The following is a 14,865-nucleotide window of genomic DNA, read 5'->3' on the forward strand; positions in this document are numbered from 1 at the left end:
TATTTTAGAAAAACAAGAAACAAAGGATGAGGATCCAGTTTCTTATGAAGAAGAGAATATTTTTCGAGAGGGCACAGAATGTCGTCAGCCAAGGTAAGACTAATTTTTACATAATAAGTCGGCCAATGGTGGTAGTGGAATCCTCTTTAAGAGACTAGGGGCGATCCACTGGCAACTTGTCCCGTCTTCGTGTGAGACAATAGGGTAGATGGATATTATCATTTGTCATACAAACACTGTAGATGCTCACATGGCCAACAAAAGGTTTAGGGCTTGTATAGAGTAGTATCCTCTTTGCTAATATTTATAATTGGATTTAGATGAAGGATGAACTAGTTGCGCGTCTGTAGAGTCTCGAACGTTGATTGTCGTTCGAGTTTATCACTTGCCGAGAAAGACACGGCAAGCTCAACAAATTCCCGACTCAACAAGGTGGCTGACGAACAAGGGAGTTACTATGGTGCAAGATCTGCATACAGTAATGAATTGAGGACTAAGTGTAACTGCAACCGAGTCTTTCCTTCTCATCATGACAGAGGTTACTTGCAAGTTTGTATCTACAGACTCTAGGAAACTCTGTATGGTTCAGTGGCATTCGCAGTCGACGTGAAACTACCATGAAACTCTTATCGATAAACTACTACTGACAAAATGATTGGTCAGTCACGGTCCTAGGCTACGCGTCTCACCGACGTGCCCCAAAGACCCCAGAATTCCTCACCGACAAAAGACAAAAAAGCATAGAACATACCCTCGCTTACAGTGCTTGTTCGGTGAGGGGTTGATGATTTGTTTCTGTCACGTAATTTGCATTCTTTGCGCTAGTGAAATTCCACCTCCATCTAGAAAACTTGACTTGACCATATCGGTAACCATAAACCTCCGTGGCTCCGTGCTCTTGATCACCCACATCTTCTAGCTGCTCCCAAGAAAGACTCCACGATAGTATCGACTATCAATAGTGGAGAATTCTCGATCAATTGTATAGCGTCATTTTCTCTCTTCTCATTGACCAATTATCCTCAAAAAGTCCACAGAAGGGACTCACTTCAACCTGTCGTGTCTGTCTATTCGTGATCCCTGCTGAATACGTACATAATGACACCCGCAAAAACAAGCTTTATTTCAGCTCCGGATCCTTGCTGGATCCCCTGTCAAGTGTCTCACTGGCGCAACGTCATTGGACGGTCTGCGCCACCACCACCGTAGAGACGGCAGCAGGTTTATCAGGATTCCAACCTCCCGAGCACTTCTCTGAACCCTTTTTAACCTTAACTTTAACCCTCTCCCTTCTATCAAGGGTCCTCCCACTCCAAGAATTGTCTCCATCGTTGTATCTTCTCGGCATCAACCACAATGGCGAGCAACATCCTCCCAGGAAATGGGCATGGACATGGCCATGGGCACAACAGCTCTGGTCATAGAGACGAATCGACCCCGCTTCTGCCACAGATCTCTAGTCACATTGCACATGAGGGCGAAAGTGGTAGAAGCGGCTTCCACCCGCGTCATTTCCTCGCTGTGCTCTGGAGAAGCTCATGCACCGCGTCCATGTGGGTGAACGTCCTGTGGCCTATCGTCCCCGTCGCCATCATCCTCCAATTCTTCCCTGGCATGCATCTCTGGAAGTTCGCTACCGCCTACGTCGCTGTCATCCCGACAGCCAATTTGCTCGGCTTTGCTGGACAGGAATTTGCGCGAAAGATGCCCAAGGTAGCTGGTATTCTCATTGAGACGACCTTTGGATCCATCATTGAAATCATTCTTTTCATCGTTCTCCTCGCAAAGCACGAGAATCAGGGCCCCAACGACAATGGAGATGAAGGAAATCTCATTCCCATCATTCAGGCCGCTATCCTTGGTAGTATATTGACCAATCTACTCCTCTGTCTCGGCCTTTGCTTCTTCGTCGGAGGTCTCAAGCAAGCCAGCCAGAAATTCCACGCCATCGTGTCAGAGGTCGGCACCGGACTCTTGCTTGTCGCCGCCTTTGGTCTTCTCATTCCCAGCGCGTTCTACTCTGCCCTCAAAGCCGAGGTCGTACCAGACTTTCCAGGTTTCAGAGTGCTACACGAACGGTTCACAGAGGACAAGTTACAAGAAGATGTTGTGCGCATCAGCCAATCGACCTCTGTTGCACTGATCGTTGCATTCTTCATGTACATCTGGTACCAGGCCAGCAGCCAGCACAGCATCTTTGACGAGGTCATTGAGATGGATGAGCATCGAGACGCCGATCGCGAAGCGGATATGGAAAAGCCAAAGTTCACCATGACCGAGACTATCGTCGCTCTTCTTCTCGCTTTGGTGTTTGTAACCGCCCTTCTCATCTTTCTCGTTGAGAAGATTGAGCATGTTGTTGAAGCTGGTATACCCGATCAGTTCTTGGGTCTTATTCTTTTGCCCTTTGTTGAGAAGGCAGCTGAGCATTTGACCGCTATCGATGAAGCCTACGGTAAGCTTTCATTGTCTATTTAATCACTGTTGCTAATGATATAAAGATGGCGTAATTAACGTTGCCCTGTATCACTGCTTGGGACCATCTATCCAGACTGCCCTCTTCAATGGTCCACTCGTCGTTCTTGTTGGCTGGGCCATCGGAAAGCCAATGGATCTCAACTTTGAGATTTTCATGATTGTTCTGCTAGTGCTTTCTATTCTAGTTGTTGGCAACTTTCTTCGCGATGGCGAGTCCAACTGGCTTGAAGGAGCTCTTCTCGTGGTATGCAGGATCAGATCTCGCAGATATGAACGAAGGCTAACAAAGGCAGGTCATATACGCTATTATTGCTATCGCATGTTGGTACTATCCCAACCCGGATGTAGCTACTTCCAATGGACTGGAAGGCTCTGAGATGGTCAACGTGACAATGAGTGTTGATACACTTCGCCAGTTGCAGCAGCTTCTCAACGCACATCTGCCGTTGTAGGCACCCATTGTCTTGTACTTTCAAGTGTATGGAAAGTGAGATTCTGCAACACAAGTGATAATTATGAGGTCTTCCAAATATAAGCTACATAAATGGCGAGCACAGATTTGGAATGTTGTGTATGTTATGTTGGACAGCATCAGGATAGCAAGTGGGTCAAGGTGGACAATGACAGGCATCATATCGAATTTAATAGGTAGCAGTGAATATTATATACGATGTAACAATTCATTCAAGTCGTAAAGTATCAACAACAGTGTATCACTGCTTCTCAAATATCAAAACCTGACTATCATAATCCCCCTCAAACCGTAACTGAACACCAAGGTTCATAAGCGTCGAGCCAGACACAGTCTGGTTTCCGTCCAATACATATTTGGCATCGGCATCCAAACCCTGCATACGGAACCAAGGCCAGGAAAAGTTGATCGTCGCTCGAGTCTGGAAAGCGAACAGAACAACCTTCTTGCCGTCTTCAGAGATGAACTGCGCGGCTGGGTACTTGGTGTCTTCAGGGAGAGCTAATCGGTAGAAATCACCTGTAATGACGATTGGGTTGATCTTTTCAGATAGCTGGATGAGACCGGGAATTTGATCCCTCTCTTCCGCTTCCAGATCACTGGGATCGAGTTCAACTCCGAATGACCCACCCATCATGGCAACGTGGGCTCTAAACTTGACAGACGTTGTACGCCCAGTGAGTCCGTTAGGGACGTGTGAGAGATGGGCGCCCATTGAAGATGGAGGATAAGCTAGCGAAGTGCCAAATTGGATCGCGATACGCTCAACTGCGTCTGTATCGTCAGATGTCCAGATCTGGGGGAACCACTGAAGAACGCCAGGGTCGAATCGACCACCTCCAGACGCACAACCTTCCCAAAGAACATCAGGGAAACGGCTGGTGAGCACCTCAAAAACGTGATACAATCCTATCATGTACTTGTAGTTGAGGGTCTGATCAGGAGTCTCATGGATGCCACGGTTGTTATCCCACTTGACGTAGGAAATCGGCGACTCGTTGAGAATTTTAGAAACAGAGTCAATGATAAACTCTTGGACCTCGGGCAAAGCAAGGTTGAGAACAAGTTGCCAACGAGTTTCTGTTCGGGGATATGATCCAGAGTGGAGAGCCCAGTCAGGATGCGCGTTATACAGGTCTGACTCTGGATTCACCATTTCTGGCTCAAACCAGATACCAAACTTGAGCTTTTCAGAGGAATTCGCTACTTTAAGCTGTGTAACATCCTCAACAAGGGGAGTAAGTCCTTCAGGAAAGCGAGACTTGTCAGGCTGCCAATCACCAAGACCGAGCTTATCAATCGTTCGAGCATACTTGTTACCGAACCAGCCGTCGTCCATGACAAAGAGTTTGATACCAAGGTCTGCAGATTGCTTCGCGATCTTGTAGATGGATGTCTCATTGATGTCAAATGCCAAGCCCTCCCAGCTGTTGAGGAGGGCAGGTCTGGTTTCTTCGGCAAACTTGCTCTTCATCAGGTGCTTTCTGTAAAGGCGATGGAATTGTCTCGACATGCCACCGACACCCTTGTTTGAGAAAACGGATACAACTTCGGGTGTGGTGAAAGTTTTACCAGGCTTGAGAGGCCATGAGAAATCGATGGGGTTGATACCGAGAAGAGCGCGGGTGAGACCTTGTGAGCTCTTTTCGACATCAACTGCGAATGAGCCGGTGTAGACTAATGAAAAGCCCCAAGCTTCGCCTTGGGACTCAGTGGTGTCTGGTGAAACGAGTGCGAGAAAAGGGTTGTGAAGGTGGGAAGAGTATCCGGTTGAACTTTGGAACCTGCAATCTCTGTTAGCATGGTACATCTTCAATCAGAATCTTGTACTTACCCTTGTGTGCCATAATCAACCTTACGACGTACTCGCATTCCCTCACGGGACCAGTCACCTCTAAGCTCAATAAGATCTAGATCCTCTTGTCCAAAGTCAACACTCCAACTAGCAACCTTTTTGAGATTGATAGTTGTGTTTCCTTTGTTGGTAATATTAACGCTTCGCACGATAGCGTCATATTTGGGGAAGATGGAATATGTCAGGTCCACGGCGATGGAGCTGTAGTTGTCATACATGTGCACAACAAGACTTGAGACATCCTCAGCATCTCCAAACGTGGCTGGAAGACCGGGCAAACCGGGCTTTCCCTGCACGAGGTCGTATGACTTGTAGCGAAAGTCTGTGACTGTAGTGCCACTGGCTTGTTGGATCTGGAAAGCTGGTAGTCGGAAGTCTCCTCTTCCATGGTCCGGGAACTCGCGTCGGACTCGACCGATGAGATTAACCCAGCCTTGGACAGGACCGACTTCAGCTGTGATGGTATCTCCTGCGATAGGACCGCCATAGTGGTCGTTGATTAGATCACCTGTGGTGTTGTCGACATGGAAGCGATATGAGACATTGTCTCCGTTGAGAGCGAAGGACGTCCCATCAACATGGATTGCTACAATTGTCAGCGTTGAGATTTAGTTAGGCCAAGAAACTTACGACTCGAACTCTCAGCCAAAGCGGCGAGGGATTGGCCCAAGACTACCGCAGCCGTAGAGATGCGCTTGAGTGTGAGCAGGACCATCTTGTCGTCCGTGATGAATATACATAGCGATGAGAAAAGTCAAGAGATGCGAGGAAGACATAAACCTTTTTAAAGTCTTCTCCTCACGACGAAGAGTTAATTCAAATCAAGGTTAAATTCACCCACAAAGTAGCATCATGCGGTGATCCCGCATGTTGATGGTGTGTCGGACCGATCATAAATTGGAGAAAACTGGGCATTTTGGACGAGATGATGAACTTTTCTGGCGGTTGATTCCCGAACAATGCTCCTTCGAGAAACGATCGACGCTGCTCGTGTGGAGGATCGGCCACTACTATGCAAGTTGGGGACTTTAGCCAGTGGTGTTTATGACGTTGTTATTCACGCGCACGAATGAGGTTGATGAATTGGAGAGGGGAAGAGAAACCGTTGCATAATAGAATTCCGGAGTCAACGGGATGAGAATGATTGCAGGTTATAAGTAGACGAAGACATGCTTATATCCGGTCAAAACATGATGTGCTATGTATTCATGTAGGTCGGCGGATAAACCTTATTCCCGTACACATCAGAGCCTTTGACGAGGACATATGATTGGGCACTCGCTTGACCGATTGGAGTCATTGACAGTTCATCACTCACAAAAATAGCAAAAATTACAAAAATCACTCAATAAACCGTGTACCTGCACCCAAAATGAGTCTCAAAAGTGTCATCCTACCTCTGCAAGACCCAAAATCACAATGGGACATCGAAATAGAAGACAGCATCGTGGTGTCCATGAAACCATCCAGCCATCCTTCACCAAACCCCGGTCTTTTACTCCCCTCACTCTGCCACCCGCACATCCATCTCGACAAGCCATATCTCCTAAACTGCAACAACTCTTGCTCTAAGAACTACCCAGATTATTCGGACCTTCTTCCCAAATCAGGAAGCTTTGACGAGGCCTTGGCCAACACGGCCGAAGCAAAGAAGCGTTACACCGCAGACGACTTGTACCTGCGAGGATCCCAGCTCCTCGCTACGAGTTACGCACAAGGTGTCACATGCGTCAGAGGTTTTGTCGAAATTGACCATGTCACACAATTAGAGCCTCTGAAAACGGCGATCCAGCTCAAGAGGGAGTTCAAAGGCTTTCTCGAGTTGCAGATTTGTGCTTTCGCCCAGGATCCAATCTTCTCTACCGAGCATGGCGATGAGAATCGAGCTATCCTTACAAATGCACTTGAAGAATTCGGGGAATATATCGATGTTCTTGGAACAACTCCATACGTGGAGGACGACTTCGACTGGTCCAAAATGAATGTGGAATGGGCTATTTTGATGGCACAGAGGTGCAACCTGAGCCTCGACTTCCATACAGAATTCAATCTGGACAGAGGCGATATTATGGAACTCTTTGACTATACTGTCGACCAACTCGTCGACAAGGGCTGGCCCACTCACTCTGGTGCGCCCACCGTCGTTCTCGGACATGCCACAAGAATAACACAGGCATCCCACGAACAGCTCCGTGGGTTTTCCGATAGACTTCGGGATACAAGACTGCCAGTTCACTTTGTCGGATTGCCTACTAGTGATCTCTTCATGATGAGCCGGCCAGTTACTGATGATGTATCCGAACAAAACAAACCACTCAGACGTCAATGCGGCACCCTAAACGTACCAAAGATGATTCAGGAGTACGGATTCAAGGCTTGTTTATCAGTGAACAATGTGGGTAATTCTTTCACTCCATTTGGAACAGGAGACCCTCTTGGGATAGCGAGTTGGGGCGTTGGACTCTTTCACGCGGGCAAAGTCGATGATGCGAAGCTTCTTTATGAAGCTGTCAGTACCCGTGCGATGGATGCCATTAAGCCCGCTGTGGTTACTCACGAGTCAAAGAACCACATGGACGAGGAGAAACGTATGATGCCAATGCTTCTGTTCAAAAACAGAGAGAGCATGGAGATCCAATCACCACAAGGGAGGGTAATACAATTGCCTGCTCGACACAGACTTTCTATCAAAGATATTGTTTGGGATCCACCAGAGATAAGACTTAGAAGAGTAATTAGATAGAGAGTGTTACAGATAGTTGAACTTGGTATTATTTAAAATTATATACTGCGAAGGTTGAAGTTATTGTTGCGTAGATACTCAGGCTTTGCACAACGCTCCATTTGAAGTCTCAACCCAATATTCTGACCCAACACATGTTGGGCAGTAAAACAAATGGGAAGGATCCCACTTGTTCTTTGTATCCAAATGTGTCTGATACAAGCTGCCATAGAATGACTGTTGGTAGTCAGGATCATTACGATCACCCTCGTTCATGTAAGCTCCAGTCTTGGGAGCCAGCTTCTTAGCTGCCACACCCTTGACAAAGGTGACTTCATCAGTCGCAGCTTTTCGTTCAGCAGGAGTAGCAGTTTTGGAAATACCCTGGCTCGAAACGATAACGTAGTAGGACTTTCTCCAAGCCGGGTTAAGTCCACTGGACTCATCTGCGGCATCTTTGAAGACCTGGCCTCCGGAAACGAAGAGGATGACATTAGTGCCAAACTCATCAGGCTTGCCACTAATGACCTCAACAGCATCTCGAACTTTGTCGAAGCTCTTGACACTCTCGCGATCAATCAGTCTTGAGGTCAGGATTGAGGTGTCACCAGTGGGATCATACAACCCCGACTCAGCTTCGTAGAAAGACCAGTAGTCGGGATATGTCGCCCAGGTCTCCTTCATGTACAGCTGGTCCTTGAACTTGCTCAAGGCCTTGCGTACCGGAGCCCAACCGGCTTCAGCCTCCGCACGGGTCTTTCCAATGGCCCAAAAGCCATGAGAGTAACCAGACGTGGCGTTCCCAACAAAGACGGTAGGAAAGTTGCGGAACCAGTACCCGTATCCTGAAAAGCCAGCATCGTTAAGATCAGGGAGTTTCTGTAGCAAAACAGACACGGCGTCGAGAAGATCCTTGTTTTTCTCAGTCTTCTCCAGTGGAGCAACTTCAAAGTGGTGAGCTGTGACAGTGTCGACGTTGGGGTGGGCTTTGACGGTGCTGCTTAGAGTGATGGCGTACCCTGGTCCGCCACCACGCATGGCACGGAAGAGATCAGAGTTTCGGCAGTGGTTGACAGTAATGACTTTACCATCAGCCAGCATCACCTCTGCCTCAAGGATCTGATCAGCGCCGAGACCGTAGTTTCTCGTAGCTGGACCATGGCCACCTCCTGATGCCCAACCACCGATTGCACCGGGAGTGATGGAGCCACCGCCGACAACAATAACGTTGTTGGCCTTGGCCACCTTGTAGACATCACGCCACTGATAGTTGCCATCAATCGTGATAGTACTTCCCGTCCAACCAGACTTGTCACAGCTGCTCTTGGGCTTAAAGGTCTTTCTGAAGTCAATCTTGTTCTTGTACTGATGTAACCACAGTTCAAGACCACCGTAACCGTCCGAGCGGCCAAGCAGATCATGGCCAGTACCGGTTACGACCAGCCGCAAGTTACGTTCTTGGGCGTAGGTCAGGGTATTTCTGATTTGTGACCGTGTAGTAGCATTCACAGCGTAAACTGGTGACGCTCCCAGAGTACATGTAGTTGGCTTCTGGCCAGCATTGTAGTCGACTGGGGCACAGGTAATGTTATGGGGATAAGGTCTTCCAATTGGGTCTGATGATTGGAAGTCTTGATCAGACCACATTTTGTTTACATATGCGCAGTGCTTGAGGTCTTCAGCCGGACCAGGGTAACAGGACTGTGCGATAGGCTGAGTCTTGATGAGGCCCCCGTCGACCTTCTCATCGAAAGCCCGCCAATCCGAGGACGAAGGCCAGCAGCTTTGACCTGGGATCTATGCAGCTTGTCAGGAAAAAGATAACGAAATGTGATACATGGTTTAAAACTGTTGCCAAACTTACGCATTTGCACTGAGAGTCGCGCTTTGACGAATTAACTATGTCCTTGGCCCAAGTACCAGCAGGAACAAGGGCGAGTAAGGGGAGCAGAACACCGATGTGCATCTTGAACAGCAAATCAGGTTGCCTATTGGCTCTGAGCGCAAGGAAAAAGAAAAGAAACAATGTGTTTTGAGTAGAGAGGGCTGCAGCTAAGTGGGTGGCCTCTTGACAAGTTTTAATCTATCCAGAGCAAGAGCAAGAGTATTCCTTTTTGTATGGGTTGCACTGTCAAGGTTCCTGTGGGGGCAACTCTGTACAACCCTGTTCGTCTGACGGAACCCGATATGCGAATCGAGGCAATAAGCGACGCTATATTGGGACCCGGATATTGCTTTACTATGGAATTCATCTCGCAGTAGCTAGAGACATTGAGGCAGGTCATCAATGCGATCTAGATGGGAGGAATTACTGTTGGTGGGTGAGTGGCTGAAGCGAGACAGTTGAGTTGGCTGCAAGACATGGGAGGCCCCTGTACACCCGCCCCTGCGTCAACGGTCAATGGATCCATCTTTAATGTGACCTCGTTTTTCATCTGAGTATCTGAGCAAATTAAAAACGGCGCCGGTTCATCAGAAAAGTGAGATGTCATATAGTAGACGTCTTTGCGAATTGTTTGCTTCATAATCAGGCCATTAACGACTCAGCTAGTCTCGCTGTCTTGGAACCGATCAAGACGGCGAGACTAGACTATAGACTATCAAGTATTCTTTGCGTCGCAGGATCGAGTTGGTGGCTTCATCGGAAACTGTTGCCAAGAGTTTTATATACCTCTTTCGGATGGGCAAGTGGCCAATGCTACGAGATGTATCACACTTTTCATCACTTGCTGGATGATTGTAGCCTTGGGCTAAAATCAAGGGTTGTGATATTCGCTTACTTGACCCTGGTAGTGCTTACTTTAACCCTCTACGCAATCGATGATAACTCTAAGATGTCAGATACACTGATCAAAATCTTGTCCTGTCAATTTAACGTGAAACATGGCGTCGCCCGGTTATCGACGCCAAGAACCATCCCAACGGGAGGAACGGGACGGCAGCACGCACTGGGCAGGCAACTCTCCATAGTAGACTAAGTAGAGCTAGATAAATGCTTGGACAGCCCAAGCTCAGTCGTGCAAAAGGGTCCAGATCCCCACGGTCTTCCACGCCCGGAGATAGGCTTCCAGAGACGGTTAGTTGCCGGCCGGGGAACAAATTAGCTCTTACAGAGACCCAAGAGGCGAAATCCAGCAAATCCTTTCCGGTGGTAAATATGAGCTGTAAAATAAAGAATGCAGCTTGCCATGTTTGTACCAATAGAGCCGAAACTGACAAGATCTGCATAATGCGAGTGAGCAAACCGTGTGCGACACAATCCTTTGATTCGTTCCAGACCTTGACCAGAGTACAGAAAAAGCAAAAACGTCGATGTAACGGTAACTTGTCTCTTCTCTCACTTGTCATTTCTCTAGACGAGTTTGCCTCGTTAACCCACTGCTTGCATGTCTACGTAATACGATTGGACTTTGCCTCTTGTATGCAGTGAGTCACTTAGTAAACGTTGGAGCTGAAAGCAACGGGATTGCCTCGCCTAGACGGGTTCTGGAAACATTATCCGCGGGCCCAATGAGTTATCACATGTTTCGCACCTGGTGAATAAGAAACCCAAGTTGCAGATCTGTTTGCTGTGAGGCCATATCCGCAAATGCCAGTGACCTCGCATCAATAGGGATTTCAGCCACTGAGATCACTCTCTCGATGCGAGAGCCCGAGCGTTGCCACTCATGCACATAATTAATCGTTTCTTTGTTTGTTCCTGTAATGTGCCACTCATGCGATTGGCGCTGTACGTGATATCATGCCACAGACAATATTGCTTTTCGCTGCGGGTTCCTCATCTCTGCAGTCCTCAGCACAGGACCCAACAGGATTCTATCATTATTATCTATCATAATGATTCATGTTCAGTCTGCTATATGAAGGGTTTAATAGTGCTCACAGCGCCGCCAGGCTGGAAGCCACAATCTGCAAGCTCACCGTCAATATGTCTGCACCGCCAGCAACAGTCCCTGACGCTCCGCTCTTCGGGGCAGCCCGCACCATTGACCGCCATGGACTCGTCGTCATTATATGGGTATGCTTCACTGTCGCTACTCTATTTGTTTCTCTTCGACTTTTCGTCAGATGGCGCCAGAACAGGCGATTCCTGGCAGATGACTGCTGGATCTTCTTCGCATGGCTATGTACCCTGACCATGGCGATCTTGCAGACGGAGCAGATGGAGGCCCTGTGGTACATGACACATCTCCAAGCCGGTCGCATCGCATACGAGCCTGAGGAAATGCTGGCACAACGGTACCAGTTGGCGAAATGGCAATTCCCGATTATTAAAATGTTTTGGATCATTCTTTGGTCTGTCAAAGCAAGTTTCTTGGCCATATTCTGGCGACTTGTGCAGCCTTTTGTCATTATTCGACGCATGTGGTACTTTGTCTGCTTCTTTACCGCTTCGGCATTGCTTGTTTGCGTTGTCTGCAGTGTATTTACATGCAATACCCCGTCCAGCTACTTCCGTGGTAAGTACACCTCTTCCTCCGACCAAACCGATTTGTATAGGGAGGCGTTCTCTGATAAATGTATTCTAGGATCCTGCGACTCACCGAAAGAACAATGGCGGCAAAACTTCAACGTCATCTTCTCCACCACGGTCGATGTTACCTCGGACCTCATGATCATGGCCCTCCCGATCGCCGTACTCCCGTCCCTACAACTCGACCGAAAGAAGAAGATCGGACTTGGCATTGTGTTCTCCCTAGGCGTTATCATCATTAGCGTCGCCGTAGTCCGCATGTCCCAAGTTATTGTGAAGCGACAAGTCGATCTCGTTGGACTAGCGATCTGGGGTGCAGTCGAAACAGCCACGGCTCTTGTCGTCGGTTCACTTCCAGCCCTCAAAGGCCTGCTCACTCGGAGCATCAAGAAGTACACCAATTCAAAAAGTGGACGATCGGATCCCACAGACTATAGCAGCCAGCCATCTCACGCTAGACGAGGCGTCGGTTCGTCAATGGCACCAAAAGACATAACGGGCTCAGACTGCATTCCTTTGGACGACGTTCACAGGAGTGAGCATTATGATGGAGGAATATGTGTACACAAGACCTTTGATCTTGCTACCGAAATAGACGACAACTCGTCGCGGGGGGAAGATGAGGAGCTAGCTATTATTCGAGGGCCTCCTGTGAAACGTTAATGAAGGACGTTGTACAATAGAGATAATACACTTCCATTTTTACTTGAAGATGATCCCAGATCAATGTGCTGTGGATATTCTGTATAGATACGATGCAACTAACTAAACTCTCTCCACTGTCTAACAACTTCGTAAAGACTATCATTATGACCAACATTTCCTGGGAACACCACATAGTTTATCCCTGGCCACTTGGACTCTGGCTCATCACATCGCCACATCGGCACTCCAGGCGCCGCTTGACCAACGATGAGAGCCCGCTTCATCCTTAATCCCTTGGTTGCCATATCAGAAGATGTGATACCTCCCTTGGCAATGATGTACCGTGGCTTCTGCTCCAAGTTCTGGAGGAACGAGACCAACGCCTTGGCTATTGTGGAGCCTATATCCAAGCTCTCCACTTCATCCTTTCCGACAATTAGTTCCCTGCTCGTCATGACGAGTACATCTTGACCATTCTTGATCTTCTGGGAGGCGAGTTCGATGGCATTTGACACATCTTGCTTGGCTGACTCATCCGACTTGAGCAGTGCCTTGACGTTCAAAGTGATAGTTGTCAGGTTGACTCCCGACTTGGTGACCAGAGAATCTAGCTGTGCGGTCGTCTTGGGAACATATGAGCCTGCGATGATGAGACCACCAACTTCCTTAGACAGACCCAGCTGAGACGCAGAAAGAGGTGGTATAGACGAGATCCCCAATCGTGACGAGACAAATGCAGCACCTGTTCGGTAAAGGTATTTCTTTCCTTGTTGTGAAGCCTTGAGAAGTGCTGTGATGACAACATCCATATCTTCATCAGCAGCGGCGTTGATGACCAACACAACTGGAGCCTTATCTCTCTTTGGAAGCCCCATTATCTTTTGGAAAACAGCGTCCGGCCCTCCAACACGAATCGTCTCCAAATCGATCGAATCGATATTACTGTGTGGAATCTGTCCCTTGGATTTTTCCACAACATAATCTCGCAAATTGGAGCTCTTGTAACCGAATGTAGCGTCTTTGGCAAACGGCGTGTCTGCAGCTGGGATGAGATGATCGCCTTCATGAACGTAGTGGATATCGCTGATGGTATATCGTCCGCCTTGAAGGAAGAATGGGCATAGAATCCAAGCATCAAACGCGCCATTAACGTGCTCTACAGCTTCGGGCTCGAGAGGAAAATGTCCACGAAGGATAGAGTCTCCGCGCAGAACAATTTCATATGGCAAACCAACTTCCTGCGAAGCGGCCTTGAGGTTCGTACATATCTCGACCATAAGATCCCGGGCTTGAGGAGGGTGAAGAGCGCGTGAATTTGTCAAGATGAAGAAGCCACTGCTGTTTCCTAGTTGCTTGAAAGCTGAAACCACAGTTGGGACATCCCATACTGTGAGAATAGTGACATCGTGGCAAGTTTGAGTTCCGGTTGGGTCGTCATCGAGGATAACAAGTACTGGAGCTCGTGATTCTGGTGATTGGATGGTCGACTTGGTTTGAGTGCGGAGTTGCTTGTGTGAAGCGGGGACAGGAGGCAAAGCTGCAAGAGTCTCAGCCAAGTTGATAACGCCGTCTTGTGCCATTGTTAATTCAGAGATTCAATTTTGGGCAATAGGCAGTTCGCTAGAGATAGTTGAGTTGCATAACCAGTTGGTGTTTATAGTCAGAGACAATTGTTGTCTTCCGAATCAGTTTAGGGTAGCCGCTTCTTGACGGGTTCTTAGCCGACACACGTTAGCCGCTTCTCCGAGTGTATCGGTCTTTGCTCCTATTGGTCAATCAACATTACATCTTCCGATGGTCACAATGATCTCCAGTTCTCTTCATGCTTAATGGACATTAGGATATTGGAGAATGAAGCCATCGCCGGATTGGCATTGCATAGTAGCTATAGTGTCGAACAGGATGATGCATACAAAATACCCTTTCAAGCGTATACTGATAATTCCGGACCGTGGGCAACAGGGAGCAAACTTGAATGACCCCCAAAGGCCCACCTTTATTGCTGACGGACAATGTTTGCAATGTACCCCGGTAATGAGTAGGAGATTAAGCCATGACGAGACACCAGATATCAACATTGTCGCTTGTGTAGTCATACTGCAGGAACACACCACCGGTGGAGTCTAAAGATTCTCATGATGCTATTTCATTGACCCATCTTCACATGTAAAACCGTCAGTAAACCCACCGTAGAATGATCATCTGCAACAGAGTTGATG

At 48.0% G+C, this 14,865-nt stretch overlaps 6 protein-coding genes across 6 annotated transcripts; 2 read left to right on the plus strand and 4 right to left on the minus strand.

Annotated features, from left to right (window-relative positions):
• Positions 1–1,356: 1,356 nt before the first annotated feature.
• On the plus strand, positions 1,357–2,930 carry FGSG_01802 (uncharacterized protein; the record flags this gene model as incomplete). Its single annotated transcript, XM_011319340.1, has 3 exons — positions 1,357–2,455; positions 2,502–2,722; positions 2,772–2,930. The coding sequence occupies 3 exons, from the start codon at positions 1,357–1,359 to the stop codon at positions 2,928–2,930; spliced, it is 1,479 nt and encodes a 492-aa protein (XP_011317642.1).
• Positions 2,931–3,191: 261 nt separating this feature from the next.
• FGSG_01803 (alpha-galactosidase C precursor) lies at positions 3,192–5,520 on the minus strand (the record flags this gene model as incomplete). Its single annotated transcript, XM_011319341.1, has 3 exons — positions 3,192–4,734; positions 4,785–5,391; positions 5,436–5,520. The coding sequence occupies 3 exons, from the start codon at positions 5,518–5,520 to the stop codon at positions 3,192–3,194; spliced, it is 2,235 nt and encodes a 744-aa protein (XP_011317643.1).
• Positions 5,521–6,570: 1,050 nt separating this feature from the next.
• FGSG_12013 (uncharacterized protein) lies at positions 6,571–6,960 on the minus strand (the record flags this gene model as incomplete). The annotated part of the gene is made up of 1 exon (XM_011319342.1): positions 6,571–6,960. One exon carries the CDS (start codon positions 6,958–6,960, stop codon positions 6,571–6,573), a length of 390 nt encoding a protein of 129 aa, XP_011317644.1.
• Positions 6,961–7,626: 666 nt separating this feature from the next.
• Positions 7,627–9,493, minus strand: FGSG_01805 (uncharacterized protein; the record flags this gene model as incomplete). Its single annotated transcript, XM_011319343.1, has 2 exons — positions 7,627–9,324; positions 9,392–9,493. 2 exons carry the CDS (start codon positions 9,491–9,493, stop codon positions 7,627–7,629), a joined length of 1,800 nt encoding a protein of 599 aa, XP_011317645.1.
• A 1,962-nt stretch (positions 9,494–11,455) lies between these two features.
• Positions 11,456–12,664, plus strand: FGSG_01806 (uncharacterized protein; the record flags this gene model as incomplete). Its single annotated transcript, XM_011319344.1, has 2 exons — positions 11,456–11,987; positions 12,057–12,664. 2 exons carry the CDS (start codon positions 11,456–11,458, stop codon positions 12,662–12,664), a joined length of 1,140 nt encoding a protein of 379 aa, XP_011317646.1.
• Positions 12,665–12,762: 98 nt separating this feature from the next.
• Positions 12,763–14,226, minus strand: FGSG_01807 (uncharacterized protein; the record flags this gene model as incomplete). The annotated part of the gene is made up of 1 exon (XM_011319345.1): positions 12,763–14,226. One exon carries the CDS (start codon positions 14,224–14,226, stop codon positions 12,763–12,765), a length of 1,464 nt encoding a protein of 487 aa, XP_011317647.1.
• Positions 14,227–14,865: the final 639 nt, after the last annotated feature.

Source organism: Fusarium graminearum, chromosome 1, assembly GCF_000240135.3.
Source record: "Fusarium graminearum PH-1 chromosome 1, whole genome shotgun sequence".
NCBI lineage: Eukaryota > Fungi > Ascomycota > Sordariomycetes > Hypocreales > Nectriaceae > Fusarium > Fusarium graminearum.